This window comes from Phyllobates terribilis, unplaced genomic scaffold, assembly GCF_046119375.1.
Source record: "Phyllobates terribilis strain yellow unplaced genomic scaffold, ASM4611937v1 Scaffold_9__5_contigs__length_417890890, whole genome shotgun sequence".
Taxonomy (NCBI): Eukaryota; Metazoa; Chordata; class Amphibia; order Anura; family Dendrobatidae; genus Phyllobates; species Phyllobates terribilis.
Window position 1 is genome coordinate 283459054 of NW_027362769.1, and position 17268 is coordinate 283476321.

General features: G+C 42.7%; 1 protein-coding gene across 1 annotated transcript in view; it reads left to right on the top strand.

Annotated features, from left to right (window-relative positions):
* Positions 1-16228, top strand: part of ANKAR (ankyrin and armadillo repeat containing) — a 541104-nt gene extending 524876 nt beyond the window's left edge. The window contains exons 22-24 of the mRNA XM_073647842.1: positions 915-1111; positions 2600-2655; positions 15773-16228. Of these exons, the coding sequence (XP_073503943.1) occupies positions 915-1111; positions 2600-2655; positions 15773-15975 (456 nt within the window). The 3' untranslated portion in view covers positions 15976-16228. The remainder of the gene's footprint in view (positions 1-914; positions 1112-2599; positions 2656-15772) is intronic.
* The last annotated feature ends 1040 nt before the right edge of the window (positions 16229-17268 follow it).

A 17268-nucleotide genomic window follows, 5' to 3' on the forward strand; every position in this document is an offset into this window, starting at 1 on the left:
AGCGCGATTTGCGTCATCCCGACCCCGTCTCTCTGTGCACAGATGGGCGGGGATTTCTTGGCGTCCGGGGGACGCCAAGCCTGTGCAAAACGGAGTTTATAAAAACACTTTTCTATGCAATTCTTTGCAATGTATAGATTTACTTTTCTATACCCTGTATGGCCATAGTAGAGGTCTGATATCTCCCAGGTGGTGACAGATTCCCTTTAAGATTTTGATCAAACCAACATTTACATTTTTATTTATATAGATACTCACTTATATAGCGCCATTAATTAAACAGCGCTTCACAGACAATATCAGCACTGTCCCCATAGGGAATATAGATTGTGAGCCCCTATCAGTATGTCTTTGGAGTGTGGAAGGAAACTGGAGAACCCGGAGGAAACCCTCACAAACACAAGGAGAACATACAAGCTCCTTGCAGATGTTGTCCTTGGTGGTATTTGAACCCTGGACTGCTAACCACTGAGCCACCGTGCTGCCCATACACATGCCCCCGATTCATGGTTCAGGAGGTTGCCTAGTATTATAAATGCACACAGATAAAGCTTGTATAAGGCGTCAGTCACATGCACAGTGTCCGGCTTACAGCCTATAGTGGCGGCCATACTATTAGGTCAGGCAGGCTGCCATCATTACACATGTGCACCCAACAATGTTATGCACCATTGGTTTTTAATATGATCTGTGAACATATTGAAGTTATTGCTATATTTTATTTTATTCTATTCATGGTTCTACTGTTAAAACATAATATATTTGAAAAAAATAAAAAGTTAGGATATGGATGTGAGTAAGCATTATACTGTATGTGCAAAGAAACAATGCTGGGGTTCTTCTTTTATATTTGTCTAAGAAAGGTTTTGCCAAACTGTAAGATCTATAATAACTGTTTATCCTTTGACTTATAGGTCAGAGTATCATGTGCTAATGCTTTGGGATATTTAACATTCAGTAGCCATGCATACCGTCTTATTTTATCGAAATGCAGGAACAAGCCAAAATTGTACGATTTGCTGAAAAATAACCTCAGCAATGAGGCAAAGATTTCCAAAGAATTTACAGATGAATTTAAAACACAAAGACAAATAGGATTGCCCACACTCAGGTAAATGCTTATGCATTATTGGAAATCAAAACATACATACGAAGCGCTTCTGACAGAAAAGTCAACCCAACCAATACATTTTCCCATTCTCATAATTTATAAAACTTTCTTGAGCTTTACTTGTGATAAAAGGTGGGACAATGATTTGTTTAGAGCACAAGTTAAAGAGGACTTTTCACTTGTTTGAAAAAAAAATGAGTTTAATATCTCAGTAAATAGCATTAAGAGATTCTATTGTTTAAATATAACTTTTAAAAATAGGGATATTCCCACAAATCATTTAACCAGGAACCTATGCAGATCTCCTGTTTACAGGACACAGGACATAAAGGGTAAAACAAGGTATAACATAGAAGCTACAAAGTGTAGTGCTAATACCTGTGTCAACAGTAAATTGTTGCAATCTCACGCAAACCAGAAGACAGCTTGTTGTATTTCATGGAGTCACTAGAGGTGCCACATAAGCACGGAGGTCTAATTTACCCTAGGTCTCCCTGTTGTGTCCCGTGTAGTGCTCCCGCCCTCACAAGCGCAATACCCAAGTGTAATGCTGCACCTTGTGTCCCCAAGAAGAAACCTTCCCAACATGTTTATGCCTCACTGCCAAGGCGTCCTCAGGGGAGTGAACATGCTGGTGGCGAAAGGAGGGAAAAAACATAACTACAAAAACTTGTGTAATAATCATCCAAACACAAGAACTGTACCAGGTCCTGTAGTGACAGGTAAACCTAATCCGGTGTGCAGAGTACTGCACATCCAGAATAAAAAATTGGGGATGTGCAGCATTCTGCACACCGGATTAGGTTTACAGTATGGGTGTTTATTGGCATAGTGCGTTCCAAAAGAAACAAATGTGACAATCTCTGTAAAGTAAGGACAGTGCAAAATGCAAAACAGCGGCAGAATCATGGGAACGCCGAGATTTTTTTGTAAGGTATTTAACTCAATTTTTTAAGCAAGTGACAGGACTTCTTTAAGAGAACAGATCCACATTACAATAAGACAGCAGAATCTTCTGATTTTGGTGGGACTGGCTGACAATATAAATGTATAGTAGTGGGCAGATGTTGGAGGGTATCTAACCTGTAGAATTTTAGCTTGCCCAATCCTTTATCCTCAAGGAAGATAAGCTTCCACCATAAGTGTCTCTCTGGCAATGGTTTACTTCCCTTTTCCTATTCATCAACGCATACACACTTTGCTAATCCACGCAGACATGTGAGTAAGGAACGGTTGAGAGCATTAGCTGTTTAACTGAATATATAGTCTCTTTAAGTCAGTACATTCAGTTGACAGAAGGCCACGGTATCAAGTCTTGAGTAGATCTTACATTGCATTAAAAGAAAATGGATTTGCATTTCCATGTGGAAAACCATAACTGCTGTTTATTGGCCCACAAGAAATGATAACAGCATCTACAGTATATTACAGGCACAAAGTTACTTGCTGTGTAGTGTACTATTTTGATCTGTCAGTTTTATTTTACAGTTTAGCTGTAAATGGAGGACGACCCATCAACCTAACAACTAAGAAAGATTGGAAAGGTAAGAAAATGAAAATCAATTTTGCTTGTATCTGGATTTTACAATGAATATTACCGGTAAAACATGATTTTTTTTAGTAAATATTTGAAATATATAAAGTTTAATTGACCAAATTGTATTTTGAAAGAATTTGAATCACTATATTACATGTTAACGTTTTTATTGCTGGAGGGAACTACACCCTTTATGTTCTGTGATGGATATATCAATCATGAGCAGGTTCTTGTTCCAATATTGGTGATCTCGTGAGTACTACCCATTATACCTACAAGATAGATGCTATCAGTTGCAGAGCTTCACGCACTAAGTCACTCCTGTAGTTTACCCTTTTTATATAGTGGTCAATAGCGACTGCAGCATATTTGACAGAGGGAGGGGCTATCTCTGTCAGTTCATGGATCCTGACACAATTGAAGGTTGCTGATGATCTTCCATGGCAGATAGTGGCCAAAAAATGGCCCTCAAGTCTATCATGTGTATCTGAGGGCAGCGGCGTACCGCCGATGGCGGCAAGCCACGTGGTTGCTATGGGGCCCATGAGCTGAGGGGGCCCGGAGCCAGCGTAGGCCCCTCGGGCCCACTGTCAGTTCAACTATATCAGTATCTGAATGCCGATACAATTGAAAGCAATGATGAAAGAGGGAGTGTTAACTGATGCTTCCTCCTCCATCATTGTTCCTTGGCGTCTGACATCTCAGCTCAGCGAGTGCAATGATGTCACTACATGGCATCCGTTGCGCTGGGATGTGTGGAGCTTCAGAGCGCTCGCTGCTGAGACCAGGGGAACAAGGAGAAGAAGAGGGGAGTATTGTATTTTTTTGTTTTAATTGTGGTGGCCATAATACTGTATGGAGGACTGTAAAGCAGCAACCGCAAAAGCAAACAAGATTTTAGGATGTATAAAAAGAGAAATAAAATCCTGTGATCCCAACGTACTGTTACCCCTTTATGAATCACTGGTGAGGCCACATCTGGAATATGGGATCCAGTTTTGGGCTCCACATTTTTAAATAGGATATTCAGAAGTTAGAGTCAGTTCAAAGGCGGGCAACTAGATTATTACAAGGGATGGAGGCCTCTCATATGATGAGAGGTTGTAAAAGTTGGGCTTGTTTAGCTTAGAAAAACAAAGCCTCAGAGGAGATCTCATTTACATGTATAAATATATGTGTGGTCAGTACAAAGGACTGGTACATGACTTATTCCTTCCGAAGACCATACTTTGGATCAGGGCACTGATTACGGGTGGAAGAAAGGCGATTCCGGCACCTAAATAGGAAAGGGTTCTTTATAGTCAGAGCAGTCAGACTGTGGAATGCCGACCATAAGAGGTAGTGATGGCCGACACTATAACAGCTTTTAAAAAAGGGCTGGATGACTTCCCCAGTACACATAGCATTGTGGGTTACAGTTAAATTAGACACAATGTTACAACTATAATAGTACAGATAATGCGGTAATAGTAATTACATAACTAGTATTATAATTAGGTTTTGTCCAGGGTTCTAGGACTGATCGCCTTTTCTCGGGGTCAAGAAGGAATTTTTCCCAGTGATACAAATTGGCTGAAGGTGTCCTGGGGTCTTTGCCTTCTTCTGGATCAACAGAATTAAGCATAGGGATTTTAGTAATACCATTATTAGAATCACAAGAGTAATACAAAATATTAAACTAATTAAAAAAATGTAATTATAAACGGGTACATTTCTAATTGTAATAATGCAGCAATAATAAAAATAGTAATAATAATAATACATTTGTGAGGCCTAGTCCCAGTTAGTTAGTAAATTAGTGTAGTGTTAGAGTAAGGAGTACAATTCAGAGAGGAAGGCTGAACTTGATGTACCCAGGTCTTTATTCAACTTATGTTACTATGACTATGGGGAGTGCATTATACTATATGGAGGACTATGGGGAGTGCATTATACTGTAGGGAGGACTATGGGGTGCACATTATACTATATGGAGGACTATGGGTAGCACATTATACTATATGGAGGACTATGGGGTGCATTTTACTATATGGAGGACTATGAGAAGTGCATTTTACTGTACGGAGGACTATGGGGAGTGCATTATACTATATGGAGGACTATGGGGAGTGAATTATACAATATGGAGGACTATTTGGAGTGCATTATCCTACACTGACAAGCAAAAGGGTAACAATGTTTTGAACTTTTAACTTTCAGTCTCCATATCTCACCATCCACTACGGCTTCGAACATGAGACTACCATCATTTTATAGACAATCATCTTTGCAATCTCATACATAAAGTTGATTTTCAAATATTTAGCATATAATTAGTTATGCAGATTCTTGTCATGTATAGAAGGACTATGGGGAGTGCATTATACTATTTGGAGGACTATGGTGAAAATTATACAGTATGGAGGACTATTGTGAGTGCATTATACTATAGGGAGGACTAGTATAGTGCATTATACTATATGGAGGATTATGGGGTGGGGGATATTATAATATATGGAGGTCTATGTGGGGGGCCAGTATAATATTTGGAGGGCTATGTGACCATGTGGGGACCATTATAATATTTGAAGGGCTATGTGGGAACTTTTATCCTTTATGGAGAACTATGGGGGGCCATTATGCTGTATGCAAGCAATTATACAGTATGAAGGTTTGTGTGGGGACCATCATACTATGTGGATGTCTGTGTGGGAGTCATTATACTGTTTGTACGGCTAGAGAGGGCCATTGTACAGTGTGATAAGGTGTGGGACCATTACACTGTATGTAGGCCCAGAGATTACTCATGGAAGAAATTCAAATTAAAAAATAGCAATTAAATAACAAATAAAGTTTCGGACCAGCCTTAGTCAGGGGGCAGGACTGTGTACATAGTGGGGGAGTTTAAAAAGAGGATCCAAGCCAGAGGTGTATCAACGCGAACCAAAAGTGAAGCATGCGCTGCCGTGGCAACCGCGATGCCACCTGGCGTCCGCATCATGTGGCGAGTGACGTCAGGATCACATTACTCGCCATGTGACCTGACATCAGTCACCATATAGAGACACATAGAGCCGGCGGAGATAGCGAGGACAGGGCGCGCATACGCGCAGGTTAGCGGTGGGTGGCTGGATATCTACACTACCGTTCAAAAGTTTGGGGTCACCCAGACAATTTTGTGTTTTCCATGAAACCTCAAACTTTTATTTATCAAATGAGTTGCAAAATGAATCGAAAATATAGTCCAGACAGTGACAAGGTTAGAAATAATGATTTTTATTTGAACGAATAATTTTCTCCTTTAAACTTTGCTTTCGTGAAAGAATGCTCACTTTGCAGCAATTACAACATTGCAGACCTTTGGCATTCTAGCTGTTAATTTGCTGAGGTAATCTTGAGAAATTTCACCCCATGCTTCCTGAAGCCCCTCCCACAAGTTGGATTGGCTTGATGGGCACTTTTTGTGTACCATACGGTCAAGCTGCTCCCACAACAGGTCAATGGGGTTGAGATCTGGTGACTGCGCTGGCCACTCCATTACAGATAGAATACCAGCTGCCTGCTTCTTCCCTAAATAGTTCATGCATAATTTGGAGGTGTGCTTTGGGTCATTGTCCTGTTGTAGGATGAAATTGGCTCCAATCAAGCGCTGTCCACAGGGTTTCGCATGGCGTTGCAAAATGGAGTGATAGCCTTCCTTTTTCAAAAACCCATTTACCTTGTACAAATCTCCCACTTTACCAGCACCAAAGCAACCCCAGACCATCACATTACCTCCACCATGCTTGACAGATGGCGTCAGGCACTCTTCCAGCATCTTTTCAGTTGTTCTGCGTCTCTTCTTCTGTTTGATCCAAACACCTCAAACTTTGATTCGTCTGTCCATAAAACTTTTTTTCCAATCTTCCTCTGTCCAATGTCTGTGTTCTTTTGCCCATATTAATCTTTTCCTTTTATTAGCCAGTCTCAGATATGGCTTTTTCTTTGCCACTTTGCCCTGAAGGCCAGCAACCCGGAGTCGCCTCTTCGCTGTAGACGTTGACACTGGCGTTTTGCGTGCACTATTTAATGAAGCTGCCAGTTGAGGAGCTGTGAGGCGTCGATTTCTCAAACTAGAAACCCTAATGTACTTGTCTTGTTGCTCAGTTGTGCAGCGGGGCCTCCCACTCATCTTTCTGCTCTGGTTAGAGCCTGTTTGTGCTCTCCTCTGAAGGGAGTAGTACACATCGTTGTAGGAAATCTTCAGTTTCTTGGCAATTTCTCGCATGGAATAGCCTTCATTTGTAGGAACAAGAATAGACTGTCGAGTTTCACATGAAAGTTCTCTTTTTCTGGCCATTTTGAGAGTTTCATAGAACAAACAAATGTAATGCTCCAGATTCTGAACTAGCTCAAAGGAAGGTCAATTTTATAGCTTCTCAAATCAGCCAAACCGTTTTCAGCTGGGCTAATATACTTGTGCAAGGGTGTTCTAGGGTTTTCTAAACATCCATTAGCCTTCTTACACTATGTACAATGTACCATTAAAACACTGGAGTGGTGGTTGTTGGAAATGGGCCTCTATATACCTATGTAGATATTGCAATAAAAATAAGACATTTGCAGCTAGAATAGTCATTTACCATATTAACAATGTATAGAGTGTATTTCTGATTCATTTAATGTTAGCTTCACTGAAAAAAAATGTGCTTTTCTTTCAAAAATAATGACATTTCTAAATGACCCCAAACTTTTGAATGGTAGTATATGTTCACAGGATTGGTTTCTATATGTTACCAAGTGTGAGCCATAATAGGCGATAATAAACCTATGAAAAGCTGGAAGAAGGTTGAACCAAAGGAGCAATAGTATACTATGGGCCACAATAGGAACATCTATAATAAAACTGGAGATGCGTCCCTCTGTCTGAAGCATTTATAGACTGCGCAAGCGCGACACGCCTGCGTAGTCTGGCTCCAGACAGAACAACGCATGGAGCCATTACAGGTAAGAGGAGTGTGTATGGGCCCAGAGATTGCAGTATGCCTAGGCACTGAACGCATACCGCGATCTCCGGCGCCATACTTACATACTCACCTGACTGGGAGGAGCGTTGCCGCGGCGCCTCTCTTCTCGCCGGAGACCTGGGCAGGAGTGAGGCGTCGGAATCGGCACATGCACATAGCGCTATCCGGCGCCATTTTACTGAAGACACATTTGCAGTGTGTCTTCAGCAAAATGGTGCCGGACAGCGCGGTATGGGCACGCGCGTACTCCGACGCCGCACTCCTCTACCGGCAGAACGGGACACAACGCTGGAGCACAGGGAAGAAAGGTGAGTATAAGTGTTTATTTTTTTGTATGTGTGCAGCGTGATAGGGATGAGGGGTGCCATACATACCAAGATTGGGATGAGGGGTACCATGCATACCAGGATTGGGGGGTGAGGGAACAATGCATACCAGGATAGGGATGAGGGGGTACCATGCATACCAGGATTGGGGGGTGAGGGGACCATGCATACCAGGGTAGGGATGAGGGGTACCATACATACCAGGATTGTGGTTGAGGGGACCATGTATACCAGTATTGGGGGGCTGAGGGGGTACCATACATACCAGGATAGGGATGAGGTGGTACCATGCATACCAGGATTGGGGGGTGAGGGTACCATGCATACCAGGATTGGGGGGTGAGGGTACCACACATACCAGGATTGGGGGGTGAGGGGACCATGCATACCAGGATAGGGATGAGGTTGTACCATGCATACCAGGATTGGGGGGTGAGGGGATCATGCATACCAGGATTAGGGGGTGAGGGGTGCCATGCATACCAGAATAGGGATGAGGGGTACCATGCATACCAGAATAGGGATGAGGGGTGCCATGTATACCAAATTTGGGATGAAAGGGCCATGCATACCAGGATGAGAAATGGGGTGCCGTGCATTCCAGGATTGGGATGAAGGGTGCCTGGTATACCAAATTTGGGATGAGAGGGCCATGCATACTAGGATGAGAGATGGGGTGCCATGCATTCCAGTACTGAGATGAGGGGTGCCATGTATACCAGATTTGGAATGAGGGGTGCCATGCATACCAGGATTGGGGGATGAGGAGTGCCATGCATACCAGGATTGGGGATGAGGAAGCCATACATACCAGGATGAGGGATTGGGTGCCATACATACCAGGATTGGGGGATGAGGAAGCCATGCATACCAGGATAAGGGATTGGGTACCAGACATACCAGGATTGGGGGATGAGGGGTACCATACATACCAGTATTTGGGATGAGGGGTGCCATGTATACCAAATTTGGGATGAGAGGGCCATGCATAGCAGGATCAGAGATGGGGTGCCATGCATACCAGGATTGGGATGAGGGGTGCCATGTATACCAGATTTGGAATGAGGGTTGCCATGCATACCAGGATTGGGGATGAGGCGTGCCATGCATAACAGGATTGGGGATGAGGGGTGCCATGCATACCAGGATTGGGGATGAGGGGTGCCATGCATACCAGGATTGGGGGTGAGGGGTGCCATGCATACCAGGATAGGGATAAGGGGTGTCATGCATACCAGGATAGGATGGGGGCAGCACATAACAGGATGGGGGAGCAGGATTGGGGAGTACAAATACCAGGATGGGGGCAGCACATACCAGCATGGGAGACCATATACCAATAAAAATGCTCGCCACCCGAGCATAGAACGGGTTCAATAGCTAGTATATTGTATAATAGAATACATAAGTAAGTAAAAATGACTGACACGTCACTATACAAGATGAGTAGAAAAAAGAAAGAAAATGTACCAATTATACAGCAATTATCATATAAGACTTCACAAGCGAAAAAATAAAGAAAATATATATGAACGAAAATATACCAAGTATACAAACATTACCATACAAGACTTCAAAAGGAAATTAATAAAGAAACTATACATAAGTTGTGTCACAACTTATGTTTACTTTTATGCATTCTATTGTATAATATATATTCCTATTGTGGCCCATAGTATACTATTGCTCCTTTGATTCAACCCTCTTCCAGCATTTCATAGGTTTATTATCACCTATTATGGCTCACACTTGGTGTTAGGGACTCTCCGAGACGACACCGGGGAGATCACGCAATATCTCACCGTTGCCGTCACGCTGTCAGGATTTCGTCAGGGATCCATGAGCACACGGTCCCCACAACTCACTACGTAGGTATCGGCAAGCGACCAGTGAGTATATGGCATCACACCTCCGGATTCCAACGCATGGATATGCGTATACGCCTCCGTAGGTCACTGTCAGCTTCACGATAACCCAATTATTATTATTCTCTGCCACCACCGTCCAGATTTGAAATATAATACAGGCCTGGATGGACGCCTACGTTCTGGTAGCGTGTATGGCTTCAAGGGAGGGAACGATTACAGGACAAAAGAAACAGGACTATTACATTTTATATTTAATCCAAAAGGAAGGCAGTGTTACGAAAAATATACAAGATTTTACAAATGGACATTTACAATACAGAATAGACAGTTACACAAAATAATAACGATTAAAGAAGAAACTTACTCTATACAGTTCGCAGGGACGAATCCGCATAGGTGGAGGAGGGGCTCCCAATTTGATTTGAATGTTATTGAACGCGATCCGTTGCTTATAGTATTTATACCCCCCTGGTAAAGAATATGGATCAATCTTCAGTTGGCTCTTTTACGCCTAAGGGAAGATCTGCCCACACACCCGCTGTGCTGACATCATGGGGCTGGTCTCCAGCCTGCACATTTTATTTAAGATACCTGGTTTTTGGGATAACATCGGTAGTTGATCCCAGAAGCCCAATGTTTTCTATTATGATTTTACCTTCATTTAGAGACCACACATGGCGTAGTTGTGATCTGCTATTCTGTTACTTGTGCGCCACAGCCCCCCAGAGGGGCTTACGGCTACAAGAAATAAGCCTCTTGTTCCTTGGCTGACCCTGCCACTAAAAATATAGGTCACGTTATTATCAGAATTATGGAACTTAAACTATTCCATATTTTGTATCAGTACTGGATGTCCTGAGAACTTGTGGCTGGGAATTGTTCTGATTATTTGAGTGCATTTGATCTTAACGAGCTGCACCCTCCTCTCTGTGTCAGAGGAAAACACACTCGCCTGCTAAATGGGTCTGTTGCACCTAATGTGCCAGCATTTGCTTCCAAGGCCCTTATCAGGTGTTTGTCAATTTGAATAGAGACATAGCTCTCAGCTCTCCTCTTGTGACAAAGGGTGGATAAGGAAGGGGTGAGAGGGGCTTCAGAGGGAGAAAGGATATTTTCAATATTTCCCTGACCCCTGGTAACATATAGGCGCCATTCTTGTGAACATATATATCCAGCCACCCACTGCTAACCTGCACACCCTGTTCCGCTAAGCCCGCCGGCTTTCTGTGTTTCTATGTGGTGACTGATGTCAGGTCACATGCCAAGTCATGTGATCCTGACGTCACTCACCACTTGACGCGGATGCCGGCTGGCATCGCGGTTGCCACGGCAGTACATATGTCGCTCCCGATCCGCACCATTGGCCGAGCCTTTTTAAGCCCCACCACTATCCCCACAGTCCTGCCCCCTGACTAAGGCTAGTCCAAAGCTCTATTGTATACATTTTGTGCTTGCTCCTGTGCTGTGTGTCACTGCTTTCCTACCATCACATCGTGGTCTCCCTATTTCCCACACCTTGATCTTTTTATTAATTGAATAAGCATTTTTTCACTATTTGGGACTGTTGATCGTAGTTTTTTCTCCCCCTTTATGTATGTAGGCCCATTATACTGCATGGAGGGCTGTTTGGGGGTCACAGTTGGGGGAATCATACGGTATTGGGGTCATCATACTTTGCCGGGGGAATTGAGGTGGAGTACTGTGGGGTCATCATACTGTGTGTGTGGTGGGTACTGTGGAGGAATTCATTGTGGGGGGTATCATACGGTATTTGTGCTGCACTTTTGTTGGCATCATAGTTTATGAGGGGTAGTGGAAGGGGAATCTAGGGCTTCAGTAGGAGGATAATTACTTTGTAAAGGCAGCAAAGTTGTGAAATATGCTCTTCTGTGACTCCACCGAATATTTTTGTTTTTCGGGGGCGGAGGGGGAGAGGAAAGTGCGCCATGATTTCTATGTATGCCCCTGTCTGAGGGCCATATATATCTGCAAATTAGCCTTTGTCAAAGGGGCCAAAGGGTTCCAACAATTAGTGGTTTACGTTCCCTTGTTGGTGCTACATCAATAGGAAAATAAAACTTTTATGACTCTTTGAATGTGAGCATGAAAAAATAAAGACAATTGTGTGGTCATTAACTGCTTAAAAAGACTGGAAAGCCAGGTGGATAAAAAGTTATTCAATTCATCACAATAAAGTTATCCACTTCACCTCTGTAACTCAGTGTCCTTCCAGAGATCCTTGTTGATTCTTGCAAGCTAATGTCAATACTATCCAGGAAATAGAAAAGACTCTGAGTCACTTGCAGAACATCTTCATTCCAAAAACAAAGAAAAGTATATTTGAGTAATGTTATGTCAATTCTGGATTCCATGACAGTATTTACTGTATTTAGGCTGTTCTTTGGTGTCAACACACACAAGACCACTTTTGTCCCCAGTTCTGTCTCGTTGGGACAAATCTCCCTCGACTCTGCATTGGAAAATTATCCTCACCAGCCATGTCAAATTATCTCATCTCTGGTTGCTGAATGTGAACAATCTAAAAAAGGGAGTAAGCTGGCACCAGTTTTCTATCACAACCAGAACCCTATTTCATGACGGGTTAGAAACCTGCAAGGAAATGTTTTCCTTTTTTCTTTAAAAAAAAAAAAAAAAGAAAAAGGCTTTAACTAAGTGTCAAATTGTGGAAACGTTTACTTCAGACATTATTAACTCTTTCTTGAAAACTGTACATATTTTCCATCCTTACTTGATTGGGATAGAAACAGGGATTGGGAACTCTAGATCTTTCAGTGTGGTATGGTCAGAGGAGCCTTCGATCTTTAAAGAAGTTGTCCACTACTTTTTGACTGATCGGCCGGGGTCACGGATCCGGCACCTCCGCCAATCAGCTGTTACCGGTGCCGGCGGCGGTAGCCACAAGTGCTTACTTGCGGTGTTTGGCCGTTCAGTTGTAGTGGCCGCCGAGGGATACTACACATCCGCCTCCTATTCAATTCAGTGGGAAGCGGATGTGTAGTACTCAGCGGCGCCACTACAGATGGACGGCCAAGCACCGCAAGTGAGTACCTCTGGCCAGCGGCCGCCAGCACCAATAACAGCAAATCAGCGGGGGTACCGGGTGCGGGCCCCCGGCCATTCAACCATTGATGCCCTATCCAACAGATAGGGCATCAATCAAAAAGTAGTGGACAACTTCATTAACCCCTTTACAACCCAAGGTGGTTTGCACGTTAATGACCAGGCTAATTTTTACAATTTTGACCACTGTCACTTTATGAGGTAATTACTCAGGAACGCTTCAACGGATCCCCCTGATTCTGAGATTGTTTTTTTGTGACATATTGTACTTCATGATTGTGGTAAAATTTCTTCAATATCACTTGTGTTTATTTGTGAAAAAAATGAACACTTGGAGGAAATTTAGAGAATTTTGCAATTTTCAAAATTGTAATTTTTATGCCCTTAAATCAGAGAGATATGTCACACAAAATAGTTAATAAATAACATTTCCCACATGTCTACTTTACATCAGCACAATTTTGGAACCAAAATTTTATTTTTTTTATTAGGGAGCTATAAGGGTTAAAAGTTGACCAGCGATTTCTCATTTTTCCAACAAAATTTACAAAACCACTTTGAAGTCAATTTGAGGCATCTTTATGACAGAAAATACCCAAAAGTGACATCATTCTAAAATCTGCACCCCTCAAGGTGCTCAAAACCACATTCAAGAACTTTATTAACCCTTAAGGTGCTTCACAGGAATTTTTGGAATGTGGTAGAAAAAAATTAACATTTAACTTTTTTCACAAAAATGTTACTTTAGACCCAATTTTTTATATTTTCGCAGGGGTAACAGGAAAAAAATGGCCCCCTGAGTACGCAGATACCCCATATGTGGGGGAAAACCACTGTTTGGGCGCACGGCAGGGTTCGGAAGGGAAGGAGCGCCATTTGACTTTTTGAATGTAAAATTTGCTTGAATAATTAGCGGACGCCATGTTGCGTTTGTGGAGCCCCTGATGTGCCTAAACAGTGGAAACCCCCCACAAGTGACACCATTTTGGAAACTAGACCCCTCAGGGAACTTATCTAGATGTGTGGTGAGCACCCTGAACCCCCAAGTGCTTTACAGAAGTTTATAACATGGAGCCGTGAAAATAAAAAAATCTAACCTTTTCCACAAAAATAATGATTTAGCCCCAATTTTTTTATTTTCACAAAGCTGTGAGGAGAAAATGGATCCCAAAAACTTTTGTGCAATTTTTCCTGAGTACGCCAATGCCCCATATGTGAGGAAAATACAGTGTTTGAGAGCACGGCAGAGTTTAGAAGGGAAGGAGTACTGTGTGACTTTTTGAACGTAAAATTGTCTGGAATCGAGAGCGGACGCCATGTCGCATTTGGAGAGCCCCTGATGTGCCTAAGTAGTGGAAACCCCCCACAAGTGACCCCATTTTGGAAACTACACCCCTCAAGGATTTTATCAAGGGGTATAGTGAACATTTTGAACCCAGAAGTACGAAACAGAATTTGATAACATTAGGTCATCATATTGAATAAGTTGTCATTAGTCTTGAGCGCAAGTGCTCGCTACTTGAGTTTGCATCGGGTACTCAGGTATGCACCATCTATTGCGGGTGCTCGAGTGACATGCTCGAGTCCTCGCCTGCATGTTTCATGGTTATTAGACACCCAAAAAAAAACATGGAGGGATCGCTCGTGCATGGCAGGCAATCCCCATGAGGTTTTTTTGGCCGCGAAGCATATGGAGCACCTGCGATACTTAGCGCATACCCAAGCGAACACTTGCGCTCAACACTAGTCACCATATCGTCTTTTTTTTTTTTACTTTTGAAAAAAATCCCAACCCTAACCCTAGCCCAACCCTAACCCTAGCCCAACCCTAACATCGAGTCGTCATGGCAACATCCGGGAAGCCGTGGCAGACATCGCTGGACGCCGGCAGGAGAGGTGAGTATCCCGATCACCTCCCCTTGCCCCCGCAATGCTGCAATCGACTTCGGTCGCAGCATTACGGGGGTTAATGTGCCGGGAGCAGCACGGGACCCCTCCCTGCACATAGCACCGGGTGTCAGTTGTGACAATCAGCTGACATCCGGCGGCCATAGCGCCTGCACAGCCTGTGTGCGGGCGCGATCGCCATGACCTACCAATACGTACCTGGCTCTTAAGTCCCAGAGCGCAGATACATATTAGTACGTCTTGGGGTTAAAGGGGTTGTCCGGTCAAAAGTGATAAGTCTCAGTCACTCGGTGTGACTGCAGACTTATGGATCTCCCCAGCGCATGCACTCTGCGCTGCAGGGATTTGCCAGTATGAGACCCGTGAGTGACCGGAAGTTATGTATACCTTATACATACCCCCGGCCATTCAGTGCCGCCTCTACACTTGTATGGAGTGAGGCCACTCCTTGTCAAGTGACGTGGACCGCCAGTGGGCGCGTCTGACTAGAAGGCGTGGCCTCGCTCAATACAAGTGTATGGAAAGCGAGGCCATGCCCACTGGCATGTATAACGCATACATAGCTTCCGGTCCTGTGTCTCATACCGGCGAATCCCCGCAGCGCACAGTGCATGCGCTGGGGGGGTTCATTAGTCTGCGGTCACACAGAGTGACTGCAGACTTATCACTTTTGACCGGACAACCCCTTTAAAACCATAAGCGAAAGCAGTGATTGTTGTTCCTTGATTAGTTATTATTAATTAATAATAATTTGAAGGCATTTTCATTTGTTTTTCTCAGTTGTCGCAGTCCCTTCAGTATCATCCTCTTGCCAAAAAAGATTTTATAGGGAGATTTCATGGTACCCACAAACATTAATATGAATTCAGGAGAAAATTAGCATTTTCACATGACAACATGTTTTCAAGTGCTTAAGCATTTTAAGTTTGATATAAGCTTATTTTGTGTTTTTATAGAGTCAAAAGAATTCCTAAACTATGAAGACTTAAAGGATTACCATTGGAAAGAACGTTACCGATTCAAATCTGTGGTTTTACATTCGAAACCTAGGACAGCAGACCCTCGCACCCAAAGAAAAGTGGGGCTATCCTTATCATCTGCTTTAGGCCTTGCAAGACCTAAGACTGCTAATTTGGAAAATTTAAAGTTCTTTAAATAGAATAAATGTATTTTATATGTATGTTATGCGAGTGCAGTATGCTACAGTCAGATAGCACGTTAAACCTCAAATTTGTGTTGCAAATTTATGCTTAGTATGGAAACAGGCAGTCACACAAACTTTTTAATATTTGTTAGTAGGTGACATAATGGTTTGATGTTTGGATGTACTGTTAGTTTTAATTATTTAATTGATGTTTAATTACCCATATATGCTTTAAGACATTTGATAAATAAATTAGCTAAATGTAAGGAGACCAAGATCATCCATAAAATAAACGCTACATTCAGCAACAGCTCTCAGAGTAACTTTTCTTGTTGTATCTTACATGCATGAGTTATGTACAGCACTCCTCAGGAAGCACAGTTTTTGACAATTGTACAGTCAAATTTCATGATGACAGTCGGGGTACAAGATGTCTCCATGGTGATTAAAGGGGTTTTCCCATGAACAAAGTTAATTTTAATCAACATTTTAATCAACAGATCTTAGAATAATAATACGTTTCACAGCTGGATGTTTTAAAAAAAATTCCTGTGCTGAGATAATCTTATAAATGTGCCCCTGCTGTGTACTGTGTAATAGCTGTGTCTGACCGTACAGGAGCATGGTCTGATCATACCACAGCTCCTGGGCAGAGGAGGAAGAAAGACCATACCGACATTACAGCAGGGGATCGCAGATAATTCTCTCTTTGAAGTAAAACATTGCTTAAAAATAGGCAGTGAGCTATTTTGCCTCAAAAAAACAATCATTAGTAATACCATACTGTAATGTCTGTATACTCTTTTGCCTCCTCCCCTGCCCAGGAGATGTGGTATGATCAGACCATGTTCCTGAACGGACAGACACAGCCATTACGCAGTACACAGCAGGGACACATTTATAAGATTATCTCAGCACAGGAACATTTTCTTTTAACCCATCCTATTGTGGAACTTATTTTTATTCAGAGATTTATTAATTAAAATGTACGTTGTTCGTGGGAAAAACCCTTTAACAACAGCATAGCCAAAACGTTAACAAAAAAAGAAGTGTCTGCAAGTGTAGTAACTATTTTTTAAACAAATCTTTTGGGAAAAGATGATGGCTTGATGACAAATTGTAAATTTCACAGTCTAAGGCTATGTGCCCACGATGCAGAAATGCTCCGGATTTTTCCTGAGCGTTTCTGCATCTCCCTGGCAGAAAAAACGCATGCGGATTGTACATGCGTTTTTCCTGCCAGGGACATGCGGATGTGAAGCGTTCTTCACTTGCATTTCCGCATGCGGGTTGACAAGCGCTTTCCAA